The sequence below is a fragment of the Ovis aries genome, chromosome 3 (genome assembly GCF_016772045.2).
Source record: "Ovis aries strain OAR_USU_Benz2616 breed Rambouillet chromosome 3, ARS-UI_Ramb_v3.0, whole genome shotgun sequence".
NCBI lineage: Eukaryota > Metazoa > Chordata > Mammalia > Artiodactyla > Bovidae > Ovis > Ovis aries.
In genome coordinates, this window is record NC_056056.1 from 121242150 (window position 1) to 121256163 (window position 14014).

The window sequence follows — 14014 nt, forward strand, 5'->3', positions numbered from 1 at the left end:
CGTGTAAGGATTTCAACATGTGAGTTTTGAGGGGACACAAACATTCAGACCACAGCAAACAGTTCAAGTTAAAGAGAACACATCAAACCAGGTGTCTTAGCGACAAGTGAGGAAGCCTAAGCCATGTTTGCACAGAATGGTAAGAGAAGGTTATGTGCTGATCTGTTCAGTTATAAGCCTCACATACTAAAAAGGTTGTCAGTGAAAATGATTTGCTTACACAAAGTTACACAAGTTAGTGCAGTTCCTATGTAAATATTTGTAATGTGGTAGACATTTTATTTTGCTTTAGGCAAATAATTTGTTTTTAACTTAAATAAAGTCCTCCTATGGTATTTCTTTGGTTTATTTCCTGATTCATTAATAAATGGTCCAACAGCAGAGATATTTTTAAGAGTACAAATGCTATAGGGAAGGACAATTTATAGTAACTCACCTATTCATAAGTGTCATTTTTCATTAGTTAAATAATACTCTAATAACTGTTTTTAAGTTCCTTCTAAGTGCCAGAAGATGGGAACACACACACACACGCACACACACACACAAATGAATAAATAAGACAAACCATTAGGGAACCAAATTTGTGGCCAACTTTAAATTGTGTGTTGGGGGTTCAGAGTCTGGGAATAAATGGAACTGGGAAGTTTCAGCAAGGAGGTGAATTTGAGGTAATCCTTGAAGAATAATTAAGAGGGTTCCAGTCAGACAAAAGGGGCTTCCCCAGTGGCTCAGTAGGAAAGAATCTGGTTGCAACATAGGAGACATATGAGATGCAGGTTCAATCCCTACGTCAGGAAGGTCCCCTGGAAAAAAGAATGGCAACCCGCTCCAGTATTCTTGCCTGGAGAATCCCAGGGACAGAGGAGCCTGGTAGGCTCAGTCCATGGGATTGCAATAGAGTCTGGACAAGACTTAGTGACTAAACAACAATAACTTCCTAACTAACTACATATCACTTATTGCTGGGAAAATCCCAAGGGCAGAGGAACCTGGCAGGCTACAGTCTATAGAGTCACGAAGAGTCATATACCATTGAGCACAAAGACACATAGACAAAAACAGGTTAGAAGAGGAAGTTTTCAATAGAGATGGAACACTGTTCCCAGGCTTTGGAGTGAAGTGCATGAGGGCTTGAGTAGAGTGGCAAGAGATGACAGATAAGGCTGGAGAAGTAGACCCAGTAAGGACTGTGAGGGATCATGAGTGCTTTGCTAACAATTTGCAAACAGTCATGGACTATAAATCAATTCAACTTGAAACTATTGTTTAACTATGCAGCATTTAGCAAAAATCTATTTAATTGCACTCTTTCTAGAAATTATACCCTAAGTGGATATTATTTTTTTCCATAACCCTTTAACCTGAGTAGGTTTGTGTGTGTGTGTGTGTGTGTGTGTGTGGTTTGTTTGGTTTTTATAAGTAACTTGAAAGTATGAGTTGTAGAAACATGCACCACAAATTAATCTTCAGAAGAACTTCTAGGTTATTCTTTTTTGCGATTAATTTGTTTGACAAGGTAAGCATTAATAAGGAAAGAAATTTAAACAACATCTTCAAATTAGTTGTTTAAATTGATTACTAATGGATTTTATATTCTTTAGGAAAAGCATGAATAGTTTCATATTTATAAATAAAATTTTAAGTTTAATGTGAATTGCAACAAAATATGTTAGTTCAAACATTTTAAATAAAGAGTTTGAAAGTTTGTAAATCAGCAACAAAACTAAACTAAAAAAAGGAAAACTGTTACTTGAGTATGGTCTTTAATAATGAAAATATCCAAAATTCAATTCTAAAACCAGGAGTAGTTTATTTTGAAAATCATTTTCTTTTTTGAACGAAGAGAATGTGTTTTTTAAATATTAAAAATCTACTTATTTCTCACTCTGTATTATTAATTCTTAAGTTGACACAACGTATTTTATTATTCAATTGTTACCAGGAAACATGGTCTATTTTCTTTCAAAGGCTCAATGATATTGTTTGCTTTTAGCTTAGGGTATATCAGACAGCTTCTGCAACTACGCTTAACTACTTCCTCTTGGAATTTAATGCTTCATTTGCAAACTTTAAAAAAATGAAAATCAGTTGTATACAATATATTTTCTTCACCAATAATAGGAACTTAATGAATTTTTAAGTTAAAATTAAATGTTATGATATAAACTTAAAATTCAAATGTCATATTAAAACAATGTGTGTCACTGTAAATGTTTTACAGTAAAACATATTCCAGAATGTAATTTTTTAATTTCTCACCCCATACATCCATTCCCTTAAAAAATTTTGATAGTCATTGCTGATTGATTTTCTTTTTCTATTTTAAAAGAAAATGGTGTCACGCAAGGCAAACACTTTATTGGCTTTTCTTCCATACTTCCGGGCCCCACAAATCACTATTCAGGACTAAGATTTTGTGGAATGTACAATTCATACACGAGCAACTCAACATCCACTAAATGCACATAATAAAAGCCGATAGGTAAGAGACAGTTTAAAAGTCAGGCTACCTCTAATTAGGTAGCTGTAACAAAGTGTAGTTTCTTTACTAATACTTTCCAAAATTAATTAAATATTAAAATCTACCTGGAATAAAATGTAAGTTCCTCACCGAGCTCCTTAGATGAAGCGTTCGTTTTCGTTTGGAGTAGAGATAGTTTGTCCTGCTGGGGCACCTGTAAAGCCCGTCTTCCTTGGGATTGGCGGTTGCCGTGGTTACTCTTTGTTTGGAAGGCGGGCACTGTTTTCTAACCTTGCTGGAGGATTCAGCCGCTGCTGGGTGAGCGAGCACCCCTCAAGACCGGGGTTGATGGAGCGGGAGGTGCCGCAAAACTGCGGGAGCGCAAGTGGGCCAGCCTTGAGGGCGAAGGGGGGCCCCGCGCCCAGGGAGTGCTGAGCCAGTCTGTGGTGCGAGAGGCTCCTTTCAGTTTTGAAAAATTTTGGTAGTTCACTCAGAACTTGAAGAACTATCATTGAAGGGTGGGGTTCCTTAAAATTTCCCGGTTTTGGCTGCTTTGTTTGCGTGCTCAGTCGTGTCCGGCTCTCTGTGACCCCATGGACTCTAACCCTCCAGGCTCCTCTGTCCATGGGATTTCCCGGGTAGGAATATTGGAGTGGGTTGCCTTTCCTCCTCTAGGGGATCTTCCTGACCCAGAGATCGAACCCGCATCTCTTATGTCTCCTGCATTGGCAGGCGGGTTCTTTACCAGCTGAGCCACGAAGACTCCCCACTTAAGCCATTAAGACACCCCACTAAGCTCGCTTGGCACCTTTGGCCAACTCCAACTGATTTATTATCAACTTGAAGTAGTTTAACTAACCTCTTTGCAGTGGGATCGATCCAAGGCTACTGTATCCAATTCTGTGGCTATAGGTGACCATTGAGAGCTTAAATGCAGCAAGTCCAAATTGAAATGTGCTGTAAATGTAAAATACACAGCAGATTTTGAAGAATTATCAATGTACAAAACAAAGTGTAAACTTTTTAGCTGGCTATATAATGAATACTTTTCTGTTGACTCTATGATGAAATAATATTTTGGATATAATGGATTGAATTAATATATATTATAAAAAATTCAACTGTTTCTCTTTACATTAAAAAAAATTGCCACTAGAAAGTGTAAATATGTTGCTCAAATATGTAATTGGACAGGACTGATGTAAAGAGCCAGTAGATGAGCTGAGATGGACATATGATGGAAATATCCCTTTCCTTTACCCTATTTTTCTGCCTTTCTTTCTACATAAAGTTTTGTGTGTCTCTGAATTCTGCTTTATAGCCATTTAAAAAAATCTAATTTTCCACCTAGCAAAGGTTTTTCTCCCTATATTCATTCAAAGCTTTTGAATTGCTTTTTAAGTAAGTTAGATTGTGGGATAGCATTTTGTACTTGTTCTGGTTTTGTTTTGGATGAAGGAGGTTATGAATAAAATTGGAAAATAAAAGCTGATTAGTACGGCATTGTTCAAACTTTTTTCTTTACTTAGACCCACATTAAAACAAAAATTTACATTGCATTTCATGAACACGTGCACACATATGCCTGTACTTATAATTGAAGCAAAGTTTTTAAAACAATTTTTACATTTAGTATATATAGTGCACTTATAGTTTCTTTTCTGACCTGCCCTAACTTTTCTTATCCTACCCCATCATTTAATCTAGATGACCAAAAATTGCTAAATTAATATCTTAATCCATGAGTGGATTACCATCTGCAATTTGAAGTCTACTGGTTGTTCGGAAAAACTGCTAGGCAGATAATGAGCTTTCCTAATTTTGGATCCCTTTGAATTGGGGGAAAAGCACTGATGTTGGATTCAGAATCTGAATTAGGATCCTACTCCCATTATTTTTTAGCATAATGCTATGGGGAATTAACTAACCTCTTCCAACCTTAGGTTTCTCATCTATACAATGACTATAATGACCTTTAATCTGTGAAGTTACTCCAGAGATTATCAGTCACACAAGTATCTACTAGTGCCTGGCTTGTCACAGGTACTTAATATACATGGAAGCTAATGATGGTAGTTAACAATGATGATATGAAGATATTCTGCAATGTACTGCTTGACCTATATCCATTATAAGCCTAAAGATTTAAATGAAATGAATGTTGAACTTATACATCATATATTACTCATTATTTCATTGTTGTGGCTATCTGGTAGAATTGACAACTCTGATTTAATGAGTGCAAACAAGCCAAATGTGTCCCCATATATAGACCTAGGATGTTCTCTTATTAATTTCTGAATACTCAAGCTGTTAACAGTTATTTTGCCATTAATTATTACCATGAAAATATGAATTTTAGTATGAAGTTTCTTGATTCAGGAAGGTAAGCCAAACCTATTCCACATAACTTTTCCTTCAGCGAATTTAAAGAGTATCATTAAATTTGATCATTTTGTAGTCAAACACTAAAGAAATAAGGGATAAAAACAGGGAGAAAGCAATTTTCTCTAATATATACTGCTCCTGCTGCTAAGTCGCTTGTCGCGTCCACCTCTGTGCGACCCCATAGACGGCAGCCCACCAGGCTCCCCCGTCCCTGGGATTCTCCAGGCAAGAACACTGGAGTGCGTTGCCATTTCCTTCTCCAGTGTGTGAAAGTGAAAAGCAAAAGTGAAGTCGCTCAGTCATGTCCAACTCTTCTTGACCCCATGGATTGTAGCCCACCAGGCTCCTCTGTCCATGGGATTCTCCAGGCAAGAGCACCGGCATGGGTGGCCATTTCCTTCTCCATCTTTAATATGTATTATAGGCATAATAAGGTGTGATAAAATTTTGTTAAACTAAAGCATTTTTACATAGAACATGTTGAATTGGTGTGGCACATTAAAGAACCTATAGTTTTTACTAGCATTTAGCCTCTTCAGTTTTCTCTAAATGGTTCTGTGTTTTATTATGAAGGATGATGGAAGGCAACGATGATGATGATATAAAGCTCAGAGAAGAAATAGAGGCTGAATTGGATAAAATCAGCATTTCTTCCTTGGAAAAATATGATTTTGATAGTGATTCAAAATCAGAAACCCAGAGTGATAATAGTGATACAGTAAGTTTTGTGTTGTACTTTTGAGACTTTTAACTGAAGTAAGCTTTTTTAGGAGAAATACTACTTTTCTCAGTGTGTTTTTTATACTCCTCTCATTTTTTTCCCCTTAGGGTGACCTTTAAACAATGCATATTAGTAGATATTTAAATATAAAAATATATTGATAAATTACCTATAATTTCACATGTATACATGTGCATTTTTTCACAAAATTGAGATTTTACTATTCATATAATTATGCATAGGTATGTATACATATATGTTGTTGTTTAGCTCTAAGTCATGTCCAGCTATTTTGTGACGCCATGGACTGCAGACTGTTCTGTTCATGGGATTTCCCATGCAAGAATACTGGAGTGGATTGCCATTTCCCTCTCCAGGGGATCTTCCCAACCCAGGGATTGAACCCATGTCTCCTCCATTGGCAGGTGGATTCTTTACCATGCAGTCAAGGGAAAGTGAAAGTGAAAGTCACTCAGTCCTGTTAGACTCTTTGTGACCCCATGGACTATACAGTCCATGAAATTCTCCAGGCCAGAGTACTGGAGCGGGTAGCCATTCCCTTCTCTAGGGGACCTTTGCAACCCAGGGATCGAACCCAGGTCTTCTGCATTGCAGGCAGATTCTCTACCAGCTGAGCCTGGGAAGACACACATATATATTAGTATCCTGCTTTTTTACTTAATCATGAGTATATTGTTATGTGATTAGATATGCATAAAAATCAAAATGTATGTGAAATCTTTAGATCAAAGAAATAGTTACATTTTTTTGAAATCAAATATATATTCATTTGTGTATTTCCTCCAGTGTTTCGGTTCAGTTCAGTCGCTCAGCCGTGTCCGACTCTTTGCAACCCCATGAATCGCAGCACGCCAGGCTTCTCTGTCCATCATCAACTCCCAGAATTTACTCAAACTCATGTCCATCGAGTTGGTGATGCCATCCAGCCATCTCATCCTCTGTCGTCCCCTTCTCCTTCTGCCTCCAATCCCTCCCGGCATCAGGGTCTTTTCCAATGAGTCAACTCTTCGCATGAGGTGGCCAAAGTATTGGAGTTTCAGCTTCAGCATCAGTCCTTCCAATGAACACCCAGGACTGATCTCCTTTAGGATGGACTGGGTGGATCGCCTTGCAGTCCAAGGGACTCTGAATAGGCTTCTCCAACACCACAGTTTAAAAGCATCAGCTCTTCGGTACTCAGTTTTCTTTATAGTCCAATGCTCATATCCATAGATGACCACTGGAAAAACCATAGCCTTGACTAGACGAACCTTTGTTGGCAAAGTAATGTCTCTGCCTCCAGTGTTTATATACCTAGAAAATTTATCCATGGGTTCATTCTTTTATATAAAAATTCTTAATCCAATGGAAACTTATTTTCAGCTATATTTAAAAAAGTACATCTAATTAAAATTTCCCTGAAATCTTTATCAAATATCCCTGGTGTCACTTGTAGAATAATCCACCTTTTCTCAAGTGACTTGTCATATCTGCTGTATATACTTAGTTGTTATACACATATAATCTATCCAAGGTTATCTATTCTTTTCCATTATTCTGTTAATTTTTGCCCTCTTCTGGTTTTATATTTTTAAGTATAAAATGGGCCAAATTCCTTCAGTAGCTTGGCTGCATCAACTCTTTTCAACTAAGCTTTTTTTCCCCAAGAAAACACATTTGTCAAGTTTCTTGAAATAATTATACTTTGATTTTTAATTAGGATTGCAATAACCTACACAATACTTTAGGAAAAAATAGTATTTAAGTATGTCTTTTTATCCATAGGTAACTTAAATAAGACAGAAGTTCTGAAATTATTCATTTGAGGATAAGTTCCAACGGAATCATGGATGCAATTTACAGCATCTGAAAATGAAAAGCAAACTTTAACCAAATGTGTTTGTTTGGACTGTGCTTTTTATATGAAGCTCTTTTACCTCATTCACACATTTTAGTCAAAATTTTGGCATTTCAAAACAAATTTTGATGCATAGTTTTAGTAAATAATTTTACATTTCCTTTTCTTCATTGCATTTTTAGGATTCGGATGAGTTACCTGAGTCGGTTCTTCACTGTATCAACATCATAAAGAATAAGAGTAAAACTGCTGAAGAGCTCATTCTTCAGGACTTGGAGGATGCTGATGCTGTAAGTAAGTACAGTTTTCATCTGCTCGGTAGATAAGTTTTCTGTAAGTATGAGTGATTCATAATCTAGAAAATTAAACTGCTTGAAGTTATTTCTTCTCTTATACAGGTGTGTGCATTTATCTCTAATAAAATCTCTATAGTATATTGGTCTGTTCAATTTATTTCACACATCAGTTTTAATTACTACCTGCCTTATATCTCCAATAAATACTAGTCGCTAATAATTTGTTTCACTAGTTCTAATTAAAGCCAGACATTCTGTTACTTTCTGTCAAAGGAACCCAAGCATGGGACTATTTTAGAATTATCAGTTTATATGTATTTTTGGAGAAAAATATAATTTATATAAAATCCTCACAACCTTATTTGCCTCAACTGAGCAAATTTATATCTTGCAATTATTCTAAGAATAATAGAATGAACAAAGATTTAACTAAAAGTAATCCTAGCTTCGTTTATAATGAAAAAATAGCAACAATTTAAATGTTCAACAGGACGTTGGTATGTCTAACAATATACTCTTAAAAAAAATGAAAGACATTTTTAATAATACAAGTTTTATGGTATACTATAAAAGTTATTATGAAATCCAGTGTCATTTATGCTTATATTGGCATAAATTATGTGGGTATTCAGAGATGTTTATACCAAAAATATTAGTGTGTGAAAGGATCTGTTGTAGCCACTGAGAATACAGCAGAGAACAAAACAGGCAAGGATCTTGCTCTGTTATTCTAGTGTTCCCATGTTGGGAGACAGATCATAAGCAAACACATATTTCAATAATGATAATTCTATGAAGGGAGGATTTCAAGATAAGGGCATAGAGATTGATTTTGCTGTTTTAGATATGTGAAGTCAGGGGAGGCATCTCTGAGGAAGTGATATTTAAGTAGTGTCTGAAATGAGATAGTAAGCCACATGCGATATGCTGGTGAAGAAGTGAGTCACGTAGCTATCTAGAGAGCTGGTGTTCCAGAAAGAGGGAATTGTAAAGGCCAGGGCACACTCTGTGGGCTCAATGTCTTCAGAGAATAGTCAGCCTTTGTGGTTATATTCAAGCAAAGAAAGGGTCAGCTATACAAGACTCTTATAAATCCAAAGGGTGGACTTTGGATTCTGCTCTGAGTATATTAAGGTTTTTCAGAAAGGAGTGACAGAGTAGATGTATTTTGAGGCAATCATTCTGAGAACTGTGTACTGAAGATGTCTTGAGGTAGCAAGAGTCTACAAGACTATTACAGTAGTATGGTTAGAGATGATAGCAGTTTAAATACAAATGGTGAAAATGGTCATACTCTAGAAAACATTTTTAAGTAGAAATAACCAAAAATATTTATTGATGGATTGATGTGAAAGGAAAAGAGGAAACTGACTGCAAGATTTTGTTCCGAGTACATGTGTGAAAGAATATGTAAAGACTTCTTAAATGCAGACCCTTTAGATTTTAGCAGTGATTATCGTCAAGGTGGATTTTAGTAATTTGCTTATTTATGTTTACTAAGGTTTATAAAATGAAAATCTATTTTAAATATATTGGCAACTATAGAGCCTGATTATGTAAAAATCAAAGGAAATATAGAAAAATTAATTACATGAAAGATTATAAGAACTAAAGTCATAGTAGTGGTTTAGAAAGTTATAAGATCTCATGTGTATGGCTCTAACAAAGAGGTCTGATAGTCTCAATGAATAGAGTAATTTTCTAAGAAAATTCAAATTATCGAAATTGCTTGGAAAAGTAGAAAACATGCTGAAATCAGTAATTTGGCAAGAAGGTAGAAAGAGGTTTCTTCTCAAATGTCAGTAGGAACTACGGATAATTTTGTAATTGAATGGTTCCAATCCATCAAGGAGCATAAAATCTTCAGATTATATTCCATTCATTAAAAACTGCACATTTTAGATGCAAAACTGTGTAAGCATAGCATACACATACATAGGAGAAACTAGAGGCTAATTTTATTTGTACATATGGATGTATTGATGAAAGCTGTCAGTTGTATGCTGCTGCTACTGCTAAGTCGCTTCAGATGTGTCTGACTCTGTGCGACCCCATAGACGGCAGCCCACCAGGCTCCCCCATCCCTGGGATTCTCCAGGTAAGAACACTGGAGTGGGTTGCCATTTCCTTCTCCAATGCATGAAAGAGGAAAGTGAAAGGGAAGTCGCTCAGTCGTGTCCAACTCTTCGCAACGCCATGGACTGCAGCCCACCAGGCTCCTCCATCCATGGGATTTTCTAGACAAGAATACTGGAGTGGGTTCAGTTGTATACAAAAATTATTTTAGCCACTTTAAGCAGTAAGGATTGGGGGTATTTGTGTAAAACAAACTTAGAGTTTTAAAATAACAGTGTGTTGTTATCTTTGTATAGTTCCACAGGTTCACTGAGCTTTGCCAGGTAGTTCCTGCTTGGATTTCTTACACATTGACAGTCAGATGTTGTTTAGGGTCACAGTTATCTGAAGTCTTTCAGTTCACTTCAGTACAGTTCAGTCGCTCAGTCGTCTCCGACTCTTTGCGACCCCATGAATCGCAGCACGCCAGGCCTCTCTGTCCATCAACAACTCCCGGAGTTCACTCAGACACACGTCCATCGAGTCCATGATGTCATCCAGCCATCTCATCCTCTGTCGTCCCTTTCTCCTCCTGCCCCCAATCCCTCCCACCATCAGAGTCTTTTCCAATGAGTCAACTCTTCCCATGAGGTGGCCAAAGTACTGGAGCTTCAGCTTTAGCATCATTCCTTCCAAAGAAATCCCAGGGTTGATCTCCTTCAGAATGGACTGGTTGGATCTCCTTGCAGTCCAAGGGACTCTCAAGAGTCTTCTCCAACACCACAGTTCAAAAGCATCAATTCTTCGGCGCTCAGCCTTCTTCACAGTCCAACTCTCACATCCATACATGACCACAGGAAAAACCATAGCCTTGACTAGACGGACCTTAGTCGGCAAAGTAATGTCTCTGCTTTTGAATATACTATCTAGATTGGTCATAACTTTTCTTCCAAGGAGTAAGCATCTTTTAATTTCATGGCTGCAGTCACCATCTGCAGTGATTTTGGAGCCCCCCCCAAAAAGTCTGACACTGTTTCTACTGTTTCCCCATCTATTTCTCATGAAGTGATGGGACCAGATGCCATGATCTTTGTTTTCTGAATGTTGAGCTTTAAGCCAACTTTTTCACTCTCCTCTTTCACTTTCATCAAGAAGCTTTTAGCTCCTCTTCACTTTCTGCCAGAAGGGTGGTGTCATCTGCATATCTGAGGTTATTGATATTTCTCCCAGCAATCTTGATTCCAGCTTGTGCTTCCTCCAGTCCAGCGTTTTCTCATGACGTACTCTGCATAGAAGTTAAATAAGCAGGGTGACAATATACAGCCTTGATGTACTCCTTTACCTATTTGGAACCAGTCTGTTGTTCCATGTCCAGTTCTAACTGTTGCTTCCTGACCAGCATACAGATTTCTCAAGAAGCAGGTTAGGTGGTCTGGTATTCCCATCTCTTTCAGAATTTTCCACAGTTTATTGTGATCTACACAGTCCAAGGCTTTGGCATAGTCAATAAAGCAGAAATAGATGTTTTTCTGGAACTCTGTTGCTTTTTCGATGATCCAGCAGATGTTGGCAATTTGATCTCTGGTTCCTCTGCCTTTTCTAAAAACCAGCTTGAACATCAGGGAGTTCACAGTTCACGTATTGCTGAAACCTGGCTTGGAGAAATTTGAGCATTACTTTACTAGCATGTGAGTTGAGTGCAATTGTGCAGTAGTTTGAGCATTCTTTGGCATTGCCTTTCTTTGGAATTGGAATGAAAACTGACCTTTTCCAGTCCTGTGGCCACTGCTGAGTTTTCCAAACTTGCTGGCATATTGAGTGAGGCACTTTCACAGCATCATCTTTCAGGATCTGAAACAGCTCAACTGGAATTCCATCACCTCCACTAGCTTTGTTCGTAGTGATGCTTCCTAAGGCCCACTTGACTTCACATTCCAAGATGTCTGGCTCTAGATTAGTGATCACTTCATCATGATTATCTTGGTCGTGAAGATCTTTTTGTACAGTTCTTCCATGTATTCTTGCCACCTCTTCTTAATATCTTCTGCTTCTGTTAGGTCCAGACCATTTCTGTCCTTTATCGAGCCCATCTTTGCGTGAAATGTCCCTTTGGTATCTCTAATTTTCTTGAAGAGATCTCTAGTCTTTCCCATTCTGTTATTTTCCTCTATTTCTTTGCATTAATTGCTGAAGAGGGCATTCTTATCTCTTCTTGCTATTCTTTGGAACTCGGCATTCAGATGCTTATATCTTTCCTTTTCTCCTTTGCTTTTCGCCTCTCTTCTTTTTCACAGCTATTTGTAAGGCCCCCCCAGAGGGCCATTTTGCTTTTTTGCATTTCTTTTCCATGTGGATGGTCTTGATCCCTGTCTCCTGTACAGTGTCATGAACCTCATTCATAGTTCATCTATCTATCAGATCTAGGCCCTTAAATCTATTTCTCACTTCTACTGTATAATCGTAAGGGATTTGATTTAGGTCATACCGGAACGGTCTAGCGGTTTTCCCTGCTTTCTTCAATTTTAATTCTGAATTTGGCAATAAGGAGTTCATGATCTGAGCCACAGTCAGCTCCTGGTCTTGTTTTTGTTAACTGAAGTCTTTACTGGACTGGAATTCTAAGATGGCTCACTGATATGGCTTGCAGTTGATGGAGTTTGTTGGCTGAGAATTCATGTGGGGCTGTCAGTTGGAGGAGGCACCTACATGTGGTCTCTCTCTGTAGCTTGCATGGCACCTGGATTTTGAGAAAGAGTGTAACATGAATAAAATATTAAGAGACTAAGGTGGTACCTTGTAAAGCTTCAGATGACATTCTCCAAAGTCATGCAACATCTTTACTGCATCCTGATGGTTACACAGGGTCAGCACAGATTCTGTGTGGGAGGGGAGTACACAGGATACACATACCTGGAAGTGTAGGACTAACATCTTTGGAGGCTATTAATAGTAACTACAATAAATAATGGAATTGTTAATAGAACTGAAGAAATCAGATTCTATGTTGAATACTAACGTGTAGGAAAAAAGACAGGCATGCACACTGTGAAACTGTGCTGTAGCAGGAGCTGCTGATAAAATGAAGCAATTCAGAGATATTAATCCTCTTCTATGCACTCCTACCTCCAACCCAAAGCTCCCTCTATCATAGTCTGAGCCAGAAAAATGAAAATATCTCTCTGCCTTTCTTCACACATAATATTTTTATGAAAATAAAGACTTGCACAAATATATCAATTGGCTGAATCTAAATCAACCTCAGAAACATACCTTCAAAGGAATCTGAAGATTTTTTTTTTTTTTTTTGCTTTTCAGCTTCTCACATAGGAAAACATGCCAGAGAGATTGTGAATGGGTGTTGAAAAAGAAAATCTATAATACTGCTCAAAATACTTGTGAATAGTCAGTTAATTGGCAGAATGGTCATCTTTAAAAAAAAAAAAAATGCTTTACAACCAAGGAATAAAACAAGCTAATTGAACAAGAAAAAGAAACATAACTACCTCTTCACAGATGATAAAAAGACACTAAAATTCAACTAAACCTCACAAAATTGGGAATGAAAGTTTCTTTCATGAACATGTTAGTCATTATGTTTTAAATTGAGACTTTTATTAAAGCATTTTCAGTATCTTGTGCAAGATTATGTTGTTTGTGGCATGTAGACTTGAACCTTTGCTGATTTCTAGTCAAGGTGTTATTGTGATATTAAACACAGCATTATTCTGTATACATGGAAAGTGAACTTCAGTTCTAGAATATGAAAGGTGATAAGAGTACTCTAAAAATCTGTTGCTTTTATTTTTGAATAAAGATTACAGATTTCCTCTGTTCTTGGTTCTTCAGTATTTTAATATTGCTTTGATCAAGACTATTCTATAATAAAGAATTTAAGTTTAAAGGATGATAAAATAGTTTGGGATTTTAACATGTGTGTTGCTTTAATATTTAAAAATGTTATAACTTCTTTCTCTTTATAGGCTGTGGTTATGGAGGAGTTTCTAATAATCATATACATTTAAGGATAGAATTACCAACTGAGTGTAAAGAAAATCCAGAACAGTTAATAAAGGTATATGTTGTTTGACTGAAAGTGCTCAATATTATATGGTTAGAAATTTTCCTTTTCATCTCATATAGGATTTAAAGTTCACTATCTTAAAATTTTAACTATTTTAAGCAAATAATTGTTGGTTTTATTTTCTCTTCTGGCATAGAATATAAAGCAATGC

The 14014-nt window shown here is 36.9% G+C and overlaps 2 protein-coding genes across 8 annotated transcripts in view; one reads left to right on the forward strand and one right to left on the reverse strand.

Annotated features, from left to right (window-relative positions):
* The window catches only part of TSPAN19 (tetraspanin 19), a 31477-nt gene extending 28805 nt beyond the window's left edge, over positions 1-2672 (reverse strand). For 2 of the 4 annotated variants that reach the window (XM_004006233.6, XM_042246575.2), the window contains exon 1: positions 2615-2672. The gene's annotated coding sequence lies outside the window, so the exon portion shown is untranslated. Of the gene's footprint in view, positions 1-2589 lie in introns of all 4 variants that reach the window. The other 2 variants (XM_004006232.6, XM_012174038.5) reach the window with 1 other exon arrangement.
* A 62-nt stretch (positions 2673-2734) lies between these two features.
* Positions 2735-14014, forward strand: part of LRRIQ1 (leucine rich repeats and IQ motif containing 1) — a 230321-nt gene continuing 219041 nt past the window's right edge. For 2 of the 4 annotated variants that reach the window (XM_060413990.1, XM_060413992.1), the window contains exons 1-4: positions 2735-3102; positions 5426-5570; positions 7614-7725; positions 13763-13854. In XM_060413990.1, coding sequence (XP_060269973.1) covers positions 3089-3102; positions 5426-5570; positions 7614-7725; positions 13763-13854 — 363 coding nt within the window. In that variant the 5' untranslated portion in view covers positions 2735-3088. The remainder of the gene's footprint in view (positions 3103-5425; positions 5571-7613; positions 7726-13762; positions 13855-14014) is intronic. The other 2 variants (XM_012174023.3, XM_012174032.4) reach the window with 2 other exon arrangements.